This window comes from Cyprinus carpio, chromosome A25 (assembly GCF_018340385.1).
Source record: "Cyprinus carpio isolate SPL01 chromosome A25, ASM1834038v1, whole genome shotgun sequence".
Lineage (NCBI taxonomy): Eukaryota > Metazoa > Chordata > Actinopteri > Cypriniformes > Cyprinidae > Cyprinus > Cyprinus carpio.
Genome location: NC_056596.1, coordinates 5,005,957 through 5,027,256, shown reverse-complemented (window position 1 = coordinate 5,027,256; position 21,300 = coordinate 5,005,957). Strand labels below are relative to the sequence as shown.

Below are 21,300 nucleotides of genomic sequence, written 5' to 3'. Positions count from 1 at the left end.
TGAATGTGACTTGCATCTTGGTGTGATTTTACATATATGTCAAAGATTAACTAAGTGAAAAATGCTTAACATTTGGTGTTTAGTAATCCAATTACGTTTATTAAATCGCATAGAAGATGCCTTTATATATCTCTATAGTTTGTCAGGCCTCCGTATTTAGTGTATTGCAGCTGTAAATACTGAAATGATGACTATTAATCGGCGCATATAAACAGTCCTCAGGTTCCTTACCTGCTTCCAAATAATATGATTGAGTTTAAAATGTCTTTATTATAAATGTTTTAGGAATCAAATTTATTGTTTTCATGTCACGCAAACACACCCACCCACACATTATATGATATATATAGGTTGTCACATATCCTGTAGTCCGCCTTTAGTGTATGATGCCGCCCGCAGTATCCAGCTTCCAGAAGAATCATACTAAAACATATATATAATTACTCATATATGTTATAGCTGTGCATTTGTGTATGAGCAATGTGCGATGTCCGAATTGAGTGTTTTGTATATCACTATAAAATTGTAAATAGTTTAATTTAACTGTTATCAATTCATTTAAATACACAATTATTATAATTTAAATAAATACCATAATATTACGTTATTTGTTTATTTTTGTTATTATACTGCATACATATATAATATCTGTGGTTAAATATTGAAAAAAATATTATCTTAAATTTGAAATTCTTGCCTTAATCTAATGTCAATATAGCTCCTATTATAATAAACATGTTTTCCAATATTATACAATTTTGTATATATTAAAATATGGGATTTAAAATTTTAATTGTATATTTAATATAATTATAATTTAATTACTACAATTATTATAATTTAAATACCATAATATTTAGTTATTTGTCTTAACATGTATACGTATATTATATCTGTGTTAAATATTGAAAAAAAAATCTTAAAATTTGAAATTCTTAAATTTAATATAATAATTAATTATATAATAAACATGTTTTAATATTATAATTTGCTTTAAATATTTAATAATTGTATATTTAATATAATTATAATTTAATTGCTACAATTATTAGAATTTAAATACCATAATATTTAGTTATTTGTCTTAACAGGTATATGAATATAATATTTGTGTTTAATAATTATAATTTAATTGCTACAATTATTAGAATTTAAATACCATAATATTTAAAATAAAAATTCTTAAATATATCTAATCATTAATTATATAATAAACATGTTTTTAATATTATAATTTGTTTTTAAATATTTAATAGTTGTATATTTAATATAATTAAATAATTTAATTGCTATTATTAGAATTTAAATACCAAAGTTTTTTTTTTTTTTTTTTTAAAAAACAATATTTAGTTACAAAAATTTTTTTTTTTTTTTTTTGTCTTTTGTTTGTGTGTTTTTTTTTTGGGTTTAATTGCTACATGAATATAATATACCATTGTGTTTAATCTTAACAGGTATTGGGAAAAAATATAATCTTTGTGTTTTATATGAAAAAAATTCTTCATTCATATTAAAATATCTAGAAATTAATAAATATATAAAAATGAAACCGGACCGCTAAGTCCCGCCTACTTTGGGATTGAAATCGTTTATGCATGTTATTGCCACTCTACCCACTAATATTTCCTAAACCTGGGAAACCAGTGACGTTTACATGATGTCATGGCGATGTCATCAGTTTGCGCCTAATTTTCTGATGGAATGTGCTTGGGTGTGAGATATGTTTTCTGTATGTGTGGTTTAGTTTTATTTACTCTAACTGACTCAAAATCATACACACGCCAATGACAGTGTCCAATCTTATACGCGAGATTCACACTTGCCCAAATATAAATGAAATAAGCAAACTGAAATAATTACACAAAACAACGCTCAGTAAGCAAAAATCTTGATTTCGCTTCACAGGGAGCCAACAGTCACGGGCAGCTCGGACAGGGACACGCGGAAGATCAAGCCGAGCCGCGGCGTGGTGGAGGGCGGACTGGAGGACTGGAGGGGGGAGATGATCTGGTGTGTGAGGAGGAGGTGGACATTCGGCTGTCATCACTGGTTAGAGAGAGCGTCTGACTGTAGTATGAAGCCGATCCGTTGGTTGTAAGGAGTTTTAAATAACACGTCGTTGGGATTAGTGAAATAATCCTGAAACGGTTTCTGTGAGTTTGATGTTCGGTTTTTTTGATTGTTGAGCATTTTTCTTGTAGTGGATATTAATGCGTAGTTTTTGTTATTGAAATAATCCTGAAACGGTTTCTGTGATTGTTCTGCTGATGTGTGGACAGAACCACAAAGGTCAGTTAGGGCTCAGTCACACGTCAGAGGTCATAACCTTTCAACTCTGCCCTTTGCCTGGGTGTACAAGAGTTCAGCAGGTGTCCTGTGGTTGGGACTTCTCTGTTATCCTGACTGGTGAGTGATGGTCATCAGATTCAAATTCTGGACTCTGTGTGGCAAATTATTGAGAGCCTTTTGCAGACATGAGTTATTTTTGAGAGGTTTTGTTTAGAGTTTGCTCTATGGAGACTTCCTCTCATTGATATCTGATCTGTACCTGTCAGGTGATGGCGGCCAGGTCTTGGCGTGCGGCTCCAATGCGTTCGGACAGTTGGGCGTCTCGCCAAGAATAACACACTCAGCAGAACTTTTACACGTGAAGGTGAGAATTGAGAATAAATGAGACTCTTACATAATAGTTGTAAGTGTGAGTGTGTAATAATATTTTGCTCTTTCTGATTGCAGACCTTGAATGAGCCGGTAACAAGTGTGGCTGCAGGGCTTAGACACACATTAGCAAGTACAGGTATTAAATATAAATAAGTAAAATAAATATCAGAATGTATAAAATTAGTTTTAGTTTACATTTTATAATTAACATTACTTTTTTTAATTATTAGTATGTTTATAAAATATTGAGTGTAAATATAGATTTTTATATCACATATAAGAACTTTAATATTTAATAGTATAATTTAATTATTAAAATCATTATAATTTCAATATCACAATATTTAAATATTTGTCTTAGTCAGGTGTATCTTCGTTTTGAATATTGAAAATAAAGATTTTTAAATCAAATATAAGAAATAATTTTACATTTAACAGTATATTTTTTAGTTATTTTTTTATATTTTTTGATTTTATTTTGTATGTTTTATGTTTTTGTTTTTATATTCATATATATAATATCAAATATATTAATATTGTATTTTATATTTTATATTAGATATTAATATTAATTTTATTTTGATATTACAATTGAATATTTTAATAACATTTAATAATGTGTACACATATTACATGTATTTCATGAATATGTTATAAAGATTTTTTGTATGTTTTAGTTATTAGAATGTGTACACAATATAATTTAGTTATTAGAATATTTATTTATCTATCTATACATATATATATGCGTATATTTATTTTAAATATTGAAAATAAATCTAGGTTTTAATATCAAGTATAATAAATGCTATCATTTTATATTTTTTATTATAGTTATTATGATTTAAATATCATTACCTTTAATTGTGTGTCTTATTATAATATAGGTACATTGGTTTTAAATATGGAAAAAATTTAATTTTTGTGTTTTTTTTTAATTTTTGGTTAATTTTTTTTTATCTAGGTTATACCTTGTTTTAAATATTAAAGATATAATTGTAAAAGAAACACAAATTCCAATATTATAATTAGGTAATGTATTTGTAATAGTATAATTGAACATGAAAGAATATTTAATTATGTGTGATTGTGTATGTATGTATGTGTGCGTGTCTAAAGCATCAGGTTGTGTTTATCAATGGGGAACTGGCCTGTCGAGTCACGCTAAGAGAATGTTAAATCCCCAACCTGTTCCTGCACATCTATCCTCTAAGGAGCCTTGCATTGTCCCGGGTAACATTCACACACAGTTGTTCTCGAACCTAAATCAGCCTCACATTAGGATACATGTAGTCTTGAGTACTGTTTATTGGTTTATCTTATTAAAGTCTGTTAAATGAGAAATGTATTTAATTTAGTAGTTATTTATAGCACTTGTGCTGACTTTCTCATCTGCAGGGTTTGATCACGTGACCTCACAGAAGGTTGTTGCAGGCTCCACCCACTGCATTTGTTTGACAGGTGAAAGCACTTTTCAGACAAATCAAACTGATTTTGTCTTCTACCTCTGATTGGTAAGGATAGAGACAAAGGATCTCGGAGTTTCACCGAAGCATTTGAATCCCGTATTTCTACAGTCAAAGGTGACGTGTTCCTCTGGGGAAGCAATAAACATGGTCAGCTGGTCAGCGAGAGCCATTTCCTGCCCCTTCCTGTGGCTTTGGATAGATCTCTGCTGCAGGGTGAGAGAGTGATTGACGTTCACAGCGGCTGGACGCATCTTGTCGCTATAACAGGTGAGTGATGCTACTCACACAAATCTTTCATAAAGCTTTTTTTCTGGTGATACGGTTAACAATATATTATCTATTCACAGAGAGTGGGCGGGTCTTTACATGGGGCAGAGCTAATTACGGACAGCTAGGACAGACCAATCTGAGTACAGAAAAAGAGTCTGACATTGCAACAAGCTCTGGCCAAAGTATAAGCCGCCCCATCGAGGTTAAAGCTTTATTTGGAGCAACACAGGTATGTGTTATGTATATAAACTAAGTATGATAAAAGACTCTAATATTTAATAAATGAAAATAATTATCACATAAATATGGAAGCCCATTTCTACCACGTGAGAAAAAAATCATGCTTTGGTAAATTTTAGGTGTGAAATTAAAATTATGCAATACAAAGTCGAAATTATGAAATAAAACGTTACAATTATTAGATAAAAAGTAAAATTTCTGACTCATAAATATGAGAAAAAAGTTGAAATGAGAAAAAGAAATTATGACATTAAAAGTTCGAAATTATGAGATAAAATGTCAATCTTGACATAGACATTAATTATGAGATAAAAAGTTGACATTATGAAATTTAAAAAATCAAAACTATGACATACTAAATCATAATTATGAGATAAAAAAGTCAAAATTATGACAGGCATAACTATGAGATTAATTAAAATTATGAGAGAAAAACAAAATTATGATATTAAAAAGTCAAAATTATGGGATAAAAATGTCAAAATAATTTACTTAGTCCTAATTATGAGATAAAAAGTCAAAATTATGACATACTATGTTATAATTATGAGACAAAAAGACAGAATTATGACACTATAACTAAGAAATTTTGCATCATTATTATGAAATAAAGTTTAAATTATGAGATGAGCCAAAATTCTGACATACTAAGTATGAGATAAAAAGTCACAATTGTGACATACTTTTTCTTTTGTGGTGAAAATGGGCTTCCATACATAAATTACTCTTCATCAGCTGTACTTTTATGCTTATGGCATATGTTTATGCAGAATTCAGCTACTAATATATCATTACAATGGCTTTGAACGCATCTTATCCAATCAGAATTTAGAGCACAACTATCCATGAATACATTTATTGCTAAGATGACATCAGAACTCACTGGGTTCAAAGGCAAGAGAATGCAGTATGTATCATCTTCCAGCAGGGGGCCAGCTTACTCTGTACATTCCCACAATGCTTTTCTCATCCTGCCCAGAGACACAGCGCTGATTTAAATTGAAGGTCATCACTTACCTTAGAGAATGCAGCATCTGTGGGCATATGTATTGAAGAGAATGACACAGTATTTTATACTCAATCTCAGGTTTTACCTGCTTCATGTGTCACCGAACCTTAAAATCAAAGAACAGCCTTCAGAAATTGTGAGCCAGAGAAAAGAGACATTTGGCATTTATTTTTTGCTTGTTTTTTTTTTTTTTTTTTTTTTTAAGTTCAACTTGAAAAAATGCAGAGAGGGGCATGTGAAGCTGTCCAGACACTGTCATGGCTTGCAAAAATTATTTTTATTTGTCAGATCTACCAGGGGATGGTATCCTCTACCTCATCTACCAGGGGATGGTATCCTCTACCTCACATTAACCCTTTGGTGACAAACGGAATATAAAGTTTTAGAGCTGAATTGTGGTTGACGGAAAGACTTTGCCTGCGGCTTAAAGGAATAGTTCTTTTATCATTGAATCCCCCTCATGTCGTTCCAAACCCATGTGACTTTCATTTTTCTGATTTGTAGAGTCATACTATAGCTTTGTGTGACAAATGCTGTGGTGTTATCGTTGTTGTTGTTGTTTAGGTTAATTGTAACAAGGCTGAAATAAAAAAATATATATATTTAAACAACTTAAATGAGTTAATTAAAGGGATAGTTCACCCAAAAATAATTGTAACAAGGCTGAATTAACTCACCTTCAAGCCATGGGGGGGCGTGTTTTTATCTCGCTCTAGAGCGTGATTAACTCGCCCTCAAGCCATTCTAGGTGTATATGACTTTATCTTTCAGCATTTATAATAACAGTGACAGGGCCCTATAAAATCTGTTTTTATTTTTTTCCAAATTCCATTTTGTTTTTTCTGGACTCCTTTTTAATAGTTAAATTAAATTATTAACCAAAAAAGCATGTCTAATTAATTAAAATAATGAAACTTATTAAAGTGTGACAAAAATTACATGTTAAGGGCCCTATGAAATGTTAAATTTTTTTCTCAACTTATGTTTAATTGTTACCAAATTCTGTATTAAAGGGAAACATTAATCACTTACACTCAAACCCGTAAAAGCTTCGTTTGTCTTCGGAACACAATTTAAGATATTTTGGATGAAAACCAGGAGGCTTGTGACTGCCAAGTAACACTGTCAAGGTCCAGAAAAGTATGAAAGACATCGTCAGAATAGTTTATCTGCCATCGGTGGTTCAACCGTAGTGTTATAAAGTGACGGGAACACTTTTTTGTAAGCAAAGAAAAACAAAAGTGTCTCTTCCTATTCACTGTATGCTGTGTATGCTCTTTTGTATCATCTGTGCCACAAGGATGATGCATAAAAACAACTTAATTTATTCAAATTTATTCTTACCATAGATAGTTTTATGATTTTTTTTTTCTGTAATTCTGTTTTGTGTATTTAAATTTTTCTGTTTATCAAATGAAGGCATAAAATATTAATTTAATTCATCTTTTAATTTATTAATTTTATTCATACTTTTTTTTTTTGATGACAAAGGGGAATTTACTATTAAAATTAAAACATGGAAGAAATATTGTGTGATTACGTTTTAGTGATTTTAGTTGGAAGAAATATTGTGTGATTAAGTTTTAGTGATTTTAGTAGTAGTAGTATTACTTACAAATTTCTGGCACAATGTATTAAAGTAAAATTGAACTTTTATTTTGATGGGTTGCTGCGAATACCTGTGTGTGTATATGATATATGACGCTAGTTTTACTCAAATGAAACTAAAATGCTTATGAAGTTCTATCATAAATCATAGGTCCCTACAGTGATCAGTAGATGAAACACAATCTACTGTGGGCTAAAAATGACTGTTCCTTCCAGGATATAGAGCTGAACTCCCAATAATGGGCGGTATGATTTCTTAAAGTGCCCCAATTATTGCTGTTTTTTACGGTTCCTAATATTGTTTTGGGAGTCTTACTATAGGGATTCCGCCTTACAATAGGTTTTTAGTTGGTTTCATGGTATAGGATTGGTTTGGTTTTCTCAAAATATGCATTTAATATCAACTTATTTTTCAGCAATTCTCAAGCGATTCGTTCAAAGTAGTTCAAAGATTCACTTTCTCTAAACCCCTCCTCTCTGTGAGCCTGCTCTGCTCTGATTGGTCAGATGGCCTAGTCTGTTGTGATTGGTCTACGGCATACAGCATGTGTCGGAAACGATACACCTATTTAAATAGTTTGTATTTTGAACGCTCTATAGAAAATATAAACATCTATTATTTAACATACTTACAGGTTGTGATTCAGTGGAGCAGTTGCTCCAAATAAACATGATCCATCTTTCAACAGCAAGCGTTTTGTGAATCCCGCGTTGAGCTTCCCAAGATTAGAGAAGCAGTCGTCATTAGAATGACGTGTTTGTGGGCGGGTCAAGTTGTTCGCTGCCGGCCAATGTAAAATCAGATGATTTTAGAAGATGTTGTGTTTATAATTGTAGCCGTCACGGAATGGGATTTGAATTACTAATGACTCGTTTCAGCTGTTCAGTCGATTCTTTATTTTGGGAGACAAAAACTTTATTTATAGTGCACTTAGCTTAACGACTTTGCAGATCATTTACATTCACATACAGCTACATTACACAGTGCATGAAAGGCAGTATTGGAAATGGCATAATAGGGGCACTTTAAAATGAGTTCTTTCACACATGGAGGTGCAGCCGACAGCCTGTTTCACACTTCCACTCAGAGCACTGGAGTCTAGCTGTCTGTGTCTGAGCTCCCACAGTGCAGTGCTGTACCTGAGGCTTCATCACAGCACCTCAGCATGTTTGGTTTGGGGGACATTCATCCTGCACTTCATCATCAAAGGCAGATGGGGACAACTGTATCTAAAACAGCTGTAGGCACTGACTAGGATGTCAGGGTTTTATATTTACATCTATACCAAATGTATAAACAATATGTTGTCTTTCATATGTTTAACAAAAGCTGATGGGGATTACTGTGTTTTAAGGGTTTATATATATGACCATGGGCCACATATATATATAGTGTGTGTGTGTGTGTGTGTAATGAATAATTATATAAATTATATAAATACAACAATAATCATTCATTGATAAAATGATTATTATTGTATTTATATAATTGTTATTCATAGTATTATCTATTATAAAATACAAAAATATCAGACCTTCCTAATTGTCCAAAAGAATATAAGATATTAAGTAAACACATTTATATATTGGCAATATGTAAACACACACACACACACACACACATGTGTATTCTTTATCCTATATGAATTTTGTTAGGTAAATATGATGCGACCCTGGAGCATTGCTAAAATATACACCAGCGTCTTAAGTCGCTGGTGTATATTTTTAGCAATAGCCAAAAAATTACACTGTATGGGTCAAAATTATCGATTTTATATTTTATGCCAAAAATCATTAGGATATTAAGTAAAGATCATGTTCCATGAAGATATTTGTGTGTGTGTTTCCTACCATATTTTTTTTTTTTTTTTTTTGTTTGTGTGTGTGTGTATTTTTTTTTTTTTGTGTGTGTGTGTGTGTGTGTGATTTAGTATATTTCATATTAAGGTGTAATTGTATTTTGTAATTTGAATAATGTATTTGTAAATGTATAATTGTACAAATTAAATTTGTGATTGTATATATATATTATGCATATTATTCAAATTATAAAATATAAATATATATATATATATATAGTGTTTTGTATTTATTTTGCTTAATTCTTATAATTTAAACATTTTAATTCATTTTGACTTTTTTTTTATTCATTTTATTATTTGCATTATTTAATGAGAATGATATGGTTTGCATTAAAATACTGCTAATTTTGGGGGGATTGTGCTTTTGGTTGGTTGCTTCACATGTCACTCAGACGATCTCTTTGTGTTTAAGAGGGTGGATCATGGCCAGAGTAAGTGGACCAGACATTATGCTGATAGTCAAAAGCCTAGCTAAGCAAGACTAGTATTGAGTCTACATGATGCAGCGTCCCTTGTCACTGATCTGACAGCAGTCCTTAATGTTTGGACAGTCGCTGTCCTCTGCCCATTGCTGTTTTGATTGGCTGTGTGTTCTGTTTGTGTGGCGTGGGGTCAGCTGGGGACGGATAGGTGGATGTGAGGAGTAGTTGGGGTTGTTTTGTTGGTGATGGTGAGAGAAACAGACTACATCAGGACAGATCCTTCGGTGGAGTCTGACAGGAGCCTCCTGCTTTTGTTTGTACTGTATCTGCAAAAAAACTTCCTTTGGATTACTTTACTATTAGTTGATGCAAAGTCTGTCGATGTGAACCGTGGATCAATGCTAAATTGTTCCAATACCAGACAGCATTTCTATTTGATCGCATTGATGTGTATTCATTATGTATTTAAATGACCGTTACATCACCAGCTTGTAATGTTTCTGGTCTCTGGCCTACCACTATATCATCTACTCTCACACACCTTTTGTTTCTAACTGTACTGTATATACTTGTATCTCTTTTTAAAGATATATTAAAATAATTATTAGTCTTAATTTATGAAATGTAATAAATAAATAGGGGAAAAATATTCAGAATATTCCAAATTAATACATAAAAGTAGTTTAATATATTATGAAATCATGAGATTAATAAATTATAATTATGACATTAAAAGTCGAAATTATGAAATAAAAAAAAAAAATTCTTCTAAAAATAACAAGATACAAAATCAAAATTATGCTGTTAAAAAAAATCAAAATTGTAAGATTAAAAGCTAAAATTGTGATGTAGTAAATCATAATTATGAGATTAAAAATTTTAATTATGAAATAGTAGTGTAATAGTAATAGATAATGATAGATCTGTAAAATTAAATCTGTAGAAAATAAAAAAATGAATACATTAAATACATGCATAAAAATAATAATAATTAATAAATAAATAAAAATATTTATTTTTTCAAATTTTAAAAAAAATTATACATTAATAAGTCGAAATATGTGAATTATCTTTTGTTTTTAGCTGTTTGTCTATATAAAGTAATAATGGAATTTGAGAAATTAATAATAAATAAATAAATACAATAAATCTTCATAGATTATTTTAAATAAATTAAAATGTTCCTTAAATTATTCAAAATTGTATTTTTTTAGTTAAATTAAAATGTTCCTTAAATTATTCAAAATTCATAATTACAAATTAATAAATAACTTTAATTTTGTGAGTTGTAATTTAGATTTGAACTTAAACCACTGTGTTACATGACTGTAGTCCCTTCCAGAGTAAGCTCAAAGACAGAAAGGCATCTTTAGTTATAGGTTTATAGACATGTGGTCATGAAACAGGAGAAGTTTCAGGCTGCCATTTCCCATGATGCATTGGTATAATTTCCACTAATACGAGCGTGTCTGTGTGGACAGCATCCTCCCAGCTCCAGCAGAGAGCATTAGCGAAGTGTTTTTGTCCACTAGCAGCCCATTTCCTCCGTATAACAAGCTCTGATCACCAAACATTAATAAACCAACCAGAGACGCCCGGTCACCCACTCACATCCTCACGGGTCGTCATGGTAACGGACATATGACTCCAGCATCAGGGCCACTTGTGTGTTTGTGCTATTTTTGAGTGCAGGAAGCATCTCTGCACGGCTGGATGTGTAAATCACCCCTCCCCTCCCCACCCCCAAACTGCTGTACGCCTCAGTCCTCGTACCCGCTTCACAGCAGGGAATGCTTGATTACAGGCTCCTGTTACAGGCATGGAGAGAGTGTGTTTCTGTGTGTGTGTGTGTGTGTGTGTGAGTGAGACAGAGAGAGAGAAAGAGAGAGAGAGAGAGAGAGAGAGAGGGTCAACCTGAGGTCTGTCAGGGATTATTGTGTTTGGACTGTGATCAGAGCACATAATATGTGTTTTCTCACAAATTTCTTTCTTTTTTTTTTTTTTCTTTTTCTTTGGCAGATTGCATGCGGATCTGAACACAGCCTGGCTGTTGTGGGTGAGTACAGTAGGCCAGTACAGTACATTTGGATACTTGGATTTATTTATTTGTTTGTGACAATTAAGCACATTTTGTCCCCAAAATGTCCTCATTCATTACCATAATGTATATAATACTATATTATATCTATATACATTTACATTTTTAAAAAATGATGTATGTATATATTTATACATTTTTAAATATATATATTTTAATCATGGTAATGCAATATTTGTTGTTGTTTTATATATAATTTTATATATATTGTAGTTACATAATATAATATTATTTTATTTTATAAATCACATAAGCATGCATGCTTCTTGGCACAGATCACTCTGTTATCATGTTATGAATGTTTTTGGTATCTAGTCTCCATGGCAATAACTGTGGTCTTCATGTATCTAATTTCCCATAACAATCATTGGAAAGAAACCTTTCAAGGCCTCCGTCACACACTCTTTGAAATGAATACTTGAAGTCAATCACTGCCGTCCCATCAGAAAACCAAATACAAATATACCAGGGGTTTTCTGTTTTCAGGTGAATCTTATACATATTTCACCAAAAATGTATGTATTTTATTTTTAATTTTTTTAGCATACAATGAAGCCAGTATTTTCATGAAATTCAAGCATGTCCCACAATTTGTATTTATTTATTTTATATTAATACATTACTGTAATAAAGCTGAATTTTTTACTTTTTTCTGTTTGTCATCATCCTTGATGAGTTTGATAAAAAATTATGTAGCATAAATTTAATTATTTTCAAATATTTCATTTTTAATTGACTCTAATTACAACAGTAAATTCTTTTTGTAATTGATATATTTTTAAAAAAATTAAGAAAAATTAAATGTATATAATAGTTTGTATTTTAATTTGTTTATTATTATTATTATTTTTTTAATCACACAAGCATCCATATTTCACAACATGACTGTTTTATTGCATAAGATATTATTATTAAAAAATGTAATTATTTAACTAAAAATTCTAAATATTCCAAAACTCTTGACCGGTAGTGTATGTGCTCAGTTGTCATTAAAATAATGTTTTAATTCATTAATTAATGTTTTTATTTTTACCTTTTGATTTTGGCATTATCCCAGGCATTTTCTTTCCATGTTTCCTGTAGGGGTTGAATGACTTCTCGACTAGTCGCTGATGACGTCATTAATGAACAAATAAGTCTGGAGCAAGTGTGCCGCAGTAGTCCTCAAAAGGGAAGCCATCGCGTATCGATTGCCCCCAGGTGGCTGGTCCCAGTATAGGTCATAAACCCGTTTGGTTTTAGTTAGTTATGTGACGCTATAAAAACGGGAGTGTGACGTCATGATTGACAGCTGAGACTGACAGCTTCTCTGAGCGAACTGAGGCACCAACTGACTTTTTCGGGATCTTGGAGAGACTGAAGTTGTATGTACCTTATTTTAACACAAGCTTCAGCAGAAAAAAAAAATCAGCAGACAAAAATGGGATCAGTCAGGCTAATTTAAAAAAGGGTCGGGGTCGGGGGCGTGTGTTTGCGATTAACTCTGCGGGAGTGTGGGCGGGATGTGGCTCCACTTGCCTGTCTACTGCACAGACTCTGTTCCCGAGTTCGCTACTGCGCAGACTCTGGTCCCAAATCAGCGCAATATGGATGTGCCCTAATGGGACAATAGCGGCTTCAATTTTCTTCATTGAAAGTGAATGAAGGTGCGTCATCCATCTTTTTTACAGTCTATGGTCTGGGGCTGTGACAGACCCCTTGTGCACAGCTATGGCATACGACACAGCACTGCCCACATGGCTATTGCTCCTATAACAGCTCATTTTTATCAGTTCTTTTGCATTTGGTTCGTTTTATTTCTCACAGATTTCTGCTTGTTCTAAATCAGATATAGATAAAGTTGCACAGTAAAGATTACATTTATATGAATGCATTAGTGATTAATGTTAGTGCAATAGTGATCTTATTAAGAAATATATGCTTGAACTTTTCAGTTTCTAAGCTACTTTATTGAGAAATCAAAGAACAGCGCTGACAGTACATTTCCGTGCTGAATGATTCTGTGCGAGCACGATCAAACTACTGTCTGTAGCCTATGTGTGTGCGTTACAGTGCAGCAGTGCATTAGATTAGAACGGAGAATAACTTACCTGTACAATAAGCTATTTAGAATTTGCATTCTGCTGTTCAATTTCAAGCATCCAGTAATATAATCACACATGTCTTGTGGAGCCTTTGGAGTATACATTTATTTGTAATTTTAACTGTTTGGAAACAGAGCGTAAATGTGAAAGTCCTTCAAAGATTTATTATCCTGTTGCGCCCTCTATAGGACCAGCGATTAGTCGACATCAAGCTTAAAGTGTCATGGCAGAGCATTGATGTCGACTAGTCGATTAGTCTGTGCAACCCCTAGTTTCTTGACACCCGGCAGATTCTCTCTTGTGCTGAGGTTCCATCACATATGCTGTTGCCATGGCAATAATTCTACAGTATCTTCAGGTGTAAAGTAGCTTATTATGGGATGTGACTGCTCTGACATTGAGCCTGGGAGAGAAAAAGACAGGATTAAAGGAAGTAAGTCACTAAGCCTGATGGCCAGAATGAACACTGAGCCCAGCTCTGGCTTCTATACTGTTGAGAGTTGAATGTCTGGATTTCAGTAATAGGACAGTTTCAGCGCCGCGTCTTCAGGTTTAGTACAGATGAGTATCTGTTGCTGGAGTAATTAAGCTGCCGGCTCTGTGCTGTGATCTTTACTGCTATCATAAAAGGATGCTGGGAATTAGTCCTTGTGCCTTTGTGTAAGGGCATCAGAGGGAAATGAGCCATCACTGCAAATGAATATGAAGTTATTGATATAGAAGCTATTTCTATTGCTCTGTTAATCTGTTAATTCCCCTGCAACTTGGACTGAGAGAGAGAGAGAGAGAGAGAGAGAGAGAGAGAGAGAGAGAGAGAGTGAAACGGTCACATCTTTGACTAATTGCAGTTCCTGTTGTTTGTTTCTGAGCTTTAAAACTGCCCTCTTACTGTCTTTGCATCACATTTCTGTGATATTATTCACAGTAATGTCATATCATCTCATTCACAGAAATATCATATTTCATCCCAAACTAAAAATAAATTTTACGTAAAGAAAACAAAACCTTATTTTAGATTTTTATTAAGATTTTCTTTGCATTATTATTTTTATGACAATTAAGCACATTTTGCCCCCAAATTCTAATTTTTATATATATAAATACATATGAATACACATACATACGCAAAATGTGCTTATTTTTAAAGTATTTTTTTATGTAAATAGTGAGACATTTACATCAAGGTTATACAATTTGATGTTTAATATTTATCTATATAATATCTATATAATTTTTTTGAATAATTATCTATATAATTTTTTATATATATTTTTATATATATATATATATATATATATATATATATATATATATATATATATATAAATTATAATTGTTTTTATTTAAATGGTAAGACATTTATACATCATAGTAATACAGTATTTTATGTTATTTAATTTTATATACTTTTTTAATAGTATTTTATTTTATTTTATTTTATTTAAATGATATGGTAATTGTTTAGTGTATGCTATTTAAAAAAAAAAAAAATCATTGTGTCCAGACATTATTATTTTTATTACTATATTAGTCAGAATGACTTGTTTTGTGTTACTGTAAGAATTTCTGATTTTGTTCTTTTGCATTTGAGGTGAAATACGATCCACACAGTTCTATTCCCATGACTCCATGACTCTCCGAATCAACACTATGACCCTCCGAGTGCATGTTTATCTTTTTCTGTCTATATTGTGTTAAATGCGGAAGCAATCCCAATTCATTAGCTAGGATGATAACCAAGTTGAAAAAAAGAGTCTAATTACCTTGAAAAGAAGTATTTGTGATTATTAAACAAGTATTGGTTTCTTGGGGATCTTGAGGTTTGTCTTTTGTTGCTTTGTGTGATGCCCCCTCGAGAGGACGGCACAAAATCATGATGTCTTAGGCACAACACAGCAAAGGAATAACATCCCAGCATGCCTTGGGAATCACGTAGCATCCTCTAATTCTCTTTCATCATCTCTCTTGTCTAGATTAGTATGCTGTTCTGTATGTTTCTGTGGTCTGTAAGTGTGTTGCCATGGGAACAGTTTTGCTGTGCATCATTGACTGAACACCGTAGAGCTCTTGTTTTGTGAACATCACATCATCCACAAAGACAATGATTCACTAAACAAGACTTTTATGTCCTTTTTGATGTTAACAATGTCATTTTTGTGCACTTTTCGGTAAACAATTTTTTTGTATTTATTTAATGTTTTGCATAATTGCAGCTCGCTTACAGACGAGAAAACAATGAATTCGTAAAGGATGCATGTGTTAAAGTTAACAGAACAGGCTGTTGGAGTGAATAAGGGAATGTAGGCGACAAAACCAGTTACCCTTGAGAAAGCATGCTGGCTCTTGGTTGCCGTGGCTACGGGACCTGTTATGTAACCATGTTGCCGTGGCACGTGCTTTCATGGCAATGCAGGCTTGACCACACCCACCAGCTGGACGTGTTAGAGGTGTTCGAGTCCTAGACATCTCTGTCAGACTGATTCACCAGTGTGATGTGTGCACAAGCAACCTGTGTCATGCCGCCTTTTTCATGCACAACAGTCATTTTTAATGTCCCTGTGACTTTTTATTTAGATGTTTGATTTTGTAGGTACTTTTAGCAAAAATTACTTTTACATTTCAGTATCTTCGCTGAGAATCAAACCCATGACCCTGGTGTTGCAAGCACCATTCTCCATCAGTTGAGCAAATAATCCCTAAAGAGTATCTTTGTCTTTCTGACTTTTTTATTTTGAAAACATTTTTATAAAATGTATACTTTTATATTTGGTGTATTTTATAAAACAAAACTTTTCTATTTTTATTTAAAAAAAATTATAAATACATTTATGATTAATTTAAATAAATGTAAAAAAAAAACTTAGTACGAAATTATAAAATAAATATAAAATATAAGAAAGATATATAATATCTATCATCTAAAAAATATATTTTTATTTTAATATACTGTATATATATTAATTTGTAAAAAAAAAAAAAAACTTCAGAATTATTTTATAATAAAATAAAATTAATTTAAATGAATTAATTAATAAAATGATAAAATAACACGTATCTATCTGTTGTTTAAATTATGAGGTCTTTTTATTTTTATGAAAAAAAAAATTATATAAAATGTATCATTTTATCATTGATGTTTGTTAATTTGTAAAAAATAAAATCTCCAAACTCTGTTGTGTATCAAGTGGATACATTTGTCATGGAATATATGTCTCTGTCTCTCTTTAGGGGGTCGGATCTTCTCCTGGGGCTGGAATGAACACGGAATGTGTGGAGACGGTTCCCTTTGTGACAGCGCACAACCGCGACCAATCCCCCATCTCAGAGACGCTACAGCTTTTCTGATTGGCTGTGGATCAGGACATTCAATGGCACTATGCAGTTTGAAGAGCAACGAGGATTCAGCAAGCTGAACAGGTTTGAGCGTTTGGCTCTCAGTCTGTGACAAAGACTGCTTGCTTACGTTATGGTTTTAATGTATTATTCAGAAAGACTCGGTTGAGCCTTTAAATGACAATTTTTCGATCAAAGTCTTAGAAATGCAAATACTACCCACGGATGCACACATTATTGGGAAGCACCCAAAATAAACATTTTTAGAAACAAGAACACTAGGTGTATTTGCAGCCATCACTTAAATGAGATTTATTTTAAAGGCATATTCTAAATTTTAAAACGTTGAATATTAATGTTTAGCTGATATATTGGTCATTAAGGAATAGCAGAAATAAAAATTCTCACTCTCATGTTGTTATATGGCTTTTTTTCTCCCAGTGCATTTACTGATGTATCTGGGCCTGTACATTCAATGGTGCATTCACAACCACTGAAAAAGACTGGAATTCAATAAGAACAAATTCAATCAGATGCACATTCTCTGGATGAGTTTAACAATTCACTGCTGAAATGGCCATTCGTGCTTCCTTTGCTGTGACAGACGGTCAAGGATAATTTCCTCTGACCTTTTACCTGACAGTGACAGAGAATACCCTTAAATAACCTTCACTGTAGAGCCATTAACTGAAACAGATTTACCGCTTTGAAGTGATCTGTCTGAAAGCACTCAATCTCCCAGAATACCCTGTGACGGGGCAATCATTTGATCCCAGAGTGATAATCTACTAAAGACTGGGCAGGGGGCAGGTTTAAAAAGTGATTTTTCAATACTATTTACAACAGGATCTGCATTTTCATGGGTTTAAATAAAATATGTTTGATATAAGATGCAATAAAAACAACTTTGTGCATCAAAATCACTCCTTTCCCGGTTAAAAAAAAAAATCAGAAGTCAACAAATTTGCGACAGCTTAAAGTAACTTTTTGTCTGTCAAAAAATAACATGCACAATACACGGTAGTATAGCCTGCTACCAGATTTTTGACCACGTCATCAATTGCTGTCACGTCATCTGTCAGAGACGTAACATACCTAATACGTAACGCACATGAGAATAAATTTACTCTTCCCTCGTTGAGATTGGCTGATGTTTTTTATAAAACATGGTACTGTGTGAACGTGTTTTATTAAATGTTTTATAATTATTTTTGCATTAAGTTAGTCAAATATGTATGTTCATGCAACTACTACTATTTTTGTATCTGCACTGTCTTAAAACAAAGCTTGAAAAACCCACAAAACACACAGAATCTGTGTTAGTGCTTTTTATTATCACTATTTTGTTTAATTGCTTTTTTTTATTCTCTCTTCAGAAAAAGACACAAAATTGCCTTAACAATATGTCAACTCAAACCATCAATGAAAACACCACTTGGTTTTAGATAACTATCCATACTATGCACTGCAATGTGCTGAAAAACACAAGGAACATCTCACACAACAGCACAAACGTTTGGGATCCAGCCTTTTGCCAGGAAGTTTACTGTGTCCAAAAACTATGAAGTCATAAAGGCTGTGAACCTTTATTCATATATATTTTTATTACATACTGTTGTTTGTGCTCTGATGTGGTTGGGTCTTTGGACAGTCCAGCATATTGTATGGAAATGACCCAACATGGGCATTTCCCATGATACAACTGGCAGTGCACTAGTTTGGTCCCAAAGAATTGGGTTTACTTCACATTTTCACAACAATGAAAAATAAATGTCGAAACAAACTTAAGACACAGTATCGGTTGTTTTCGTTTATTCCATCATAAACCCTGTATGTTCTCTATAAAGAGTTACGGTGTTGTTCCATGCAGGATTGTCTCTTGTGATGGTGTCTACGAAAACCGCCGTAATATGTGGCTTTCAAAATAGCTTGTATGTTCAGACTGAAGTTTCAAATGCAATCTAAGCATTTATCAAACATTTCCCTCATCAAACTCAATGATGGTGTTCCCATTTCTTCAAAAAAATCAGAGTTTGGTCCCAATAATGTGCTAACAAGCCTTGGTATTTTACCTTCAAGTCCAGCACCGCGTTCCAACCAGGCGCGACACATCAAATTTTCAGCTACAATGTATTTTTATGCTGAATCGTAGTCAATCAGAACACGATCGATGTATATTAAACGTCCAATATAAATATTTAAAACAAGTAAAATTTTGAACCAATGAGATTTCATTGTGGGCGGAGCCTGATTAGTCACGTCTGAGCAGTACGCGGTGCATCTCGCAAGTTACCAGCCAAACATGTGAGCTATAAAATATATCAAACTGTCATTAGTGAAAGGAATGTAAAAGTGAACGGTGCAAACAGTGCAAAAGGCATTTTCTACATGGTAACTACAATAGTACAAAATACGGGAAAACAATTGCTAATTTTTTTTTTCTCCCTACTCAAACATGATCACAGAGCATGTGGATTTTTTTTGTCTTTTTTCCCACTGAAATGTGATTAGTGACTGGAGTAACATTTTTACAACATTTAAACAACCTAATACAAATACTTCAACGAGATAAAAGAAAGGTCATGTTTTCACAACACCAGCACTCACAAGCACCATGTACAACATTGACACTCACGAACGGAAAAACAACAGGCACTTCACACAAAACGATAGCACAATAAACCACAAACGAAACAACGCTACATACGGCTGCTGAACAACTACAGCTTCTCTAGATTACTGTGCTACATCTACGCTGAATTAATTCTCAGTCACAACTCAAAGAGAAGTACTAATCTACAACAAACGCACTCACACACGCACTAAATACGGTACTATCAGGTGGGGGATGTGGCTTTATGGTTGACACACATAGTGGTTGGTACACCATGGTTCATTACACACACTGACTCGGTTGGTTGTCTGCTTCGGTTGCCGCGCTGGGTCTCTAATAAAAAAAACAGGAGGGGAAAAAAAAAAAAAAAAAAAAAAAGGAAATTTATTTTTATACGAAAAGAGAGGAGCAGAAACATGGGGGAGGGGGGCGGATGGAGAATGCTGGCGAGATTGTTGTCCCTCGAACCGTGCAAGCAAACAGGGTGATAGGTGTCAAGCAGGTGACTATGTCCTCCTTTACAGGCTCATGGTAAACTCAGGGTTTACCATGCATTCTCCCATGCTGCATTCATTCAGATCCGGTGTAAGTCTACAGGTTATTGTTAATACGATTAACTCATCAGGTCATGCTGTGATTGGGCTTGCACGCAGTGGGATGGTGTGACATGCTTGGTTAAAGACTTGTGGCATGCTACCTTGTGGTGTGCGAAACAGGGCACGGTCACTGCTAGTTCTGCCTCGGCTCTCCTGTTTCAATCCCCCTTGCTTTACCGGGAGGTCACACGCTCTCTCTTTGACCTTTCCAATCTTTCAAGATCCAAGTGTGATTGTGCATCCTTTTACCAGGATTGAATTATGAGCTAGTAACACTGATGCCTAATTGCAATTTTAAATACAGACAGTAAAGTCCAAAAATAGCTGCTTGGAAAAACAGCTCAGTGATAAAGATGGGGTGAAAGATCAAAGAGACATCACAATACAGGCATAGCCTATTGCCAAGCAACCGGGAGAGTCATGTACAGATGTTCTGTCAAAGAAAACCAGAGTCTATATACAGATTGTATACAAAATTTATTTCATGCAAGGTTCATATTTACAGTTTTGTCATTCGCATGTGTATTTTTGCATAAAAGTGCATGCATTCACCTCTCCCCAAGTAATCCCAAAAGTACACTGATTTCTGTCTTTTTTAAAATACTTTTTTTTTCTGTCAAATGCACGATACATCTATATTGTATATTGTCTGTATGATTTGCTACAGTGTTACGTGTTTAAAAATGTGATATACACAAGTATGTATTCCAGATAAATCACATTTGAAACGGAATTTATGAAAAATATGGGTTTTTGTGAAAATAAAACCGTATTTATATAATAGCTGGTATTGTAATTCAAAATCTGCTATTAAAATTAAATTTGATTTGCCTGTTTTAGGGTTTGGTTAAAGTTTATTTTTTTTTTTTGTTATTTGTTTGTATATTTGTTTGTCTGTAAGTAGGTTGGTTGGCTTAGTTGCTGCTACTAATAGATACAGGGTGTTTAAAAAAACACCAGAGATCATAGTTTGGGGAAAGGCAAAAAATGTCTGCAAAAATAAAAAAAACAATTGCTACATATTTTGTATGTCA

General features: G+C 33.0%; 1 protein-coding gene across 1 annotated transcript; it reads left to right on the top strand.

Annotated features, from left to right (window-relative positions):
• Positions 1 to 1,866: 1,866 nt before the first annotated feature.
• Positions 1,867 to 18,539, top strand: sergef (secretion regulating guanine nucleotide exchange factor; the record flags this gene model as incomplete). Its single annotated transcript, XM_042715905.1, has 10 exons — positions 1,867 to 2,049; positions 2,235 to 2,406; positions 2,556 to 2,653; positions 2,737 to 2,797; positions 3,781 to 3,894; positions 4,060 to 4,122; positions 4,239 to 4,397; positions 4,478 to 4,629; positions 11,561 to 11,597; positions 16,952 to 18,539. Coding segments are annotated over 10 exons (1,224 nt in total), but the record flags the coding sequence as incomplete, so codon positions are not given.
• Positions 18,540 to 21,300: the final 2,761 nt, after the last annotated feature.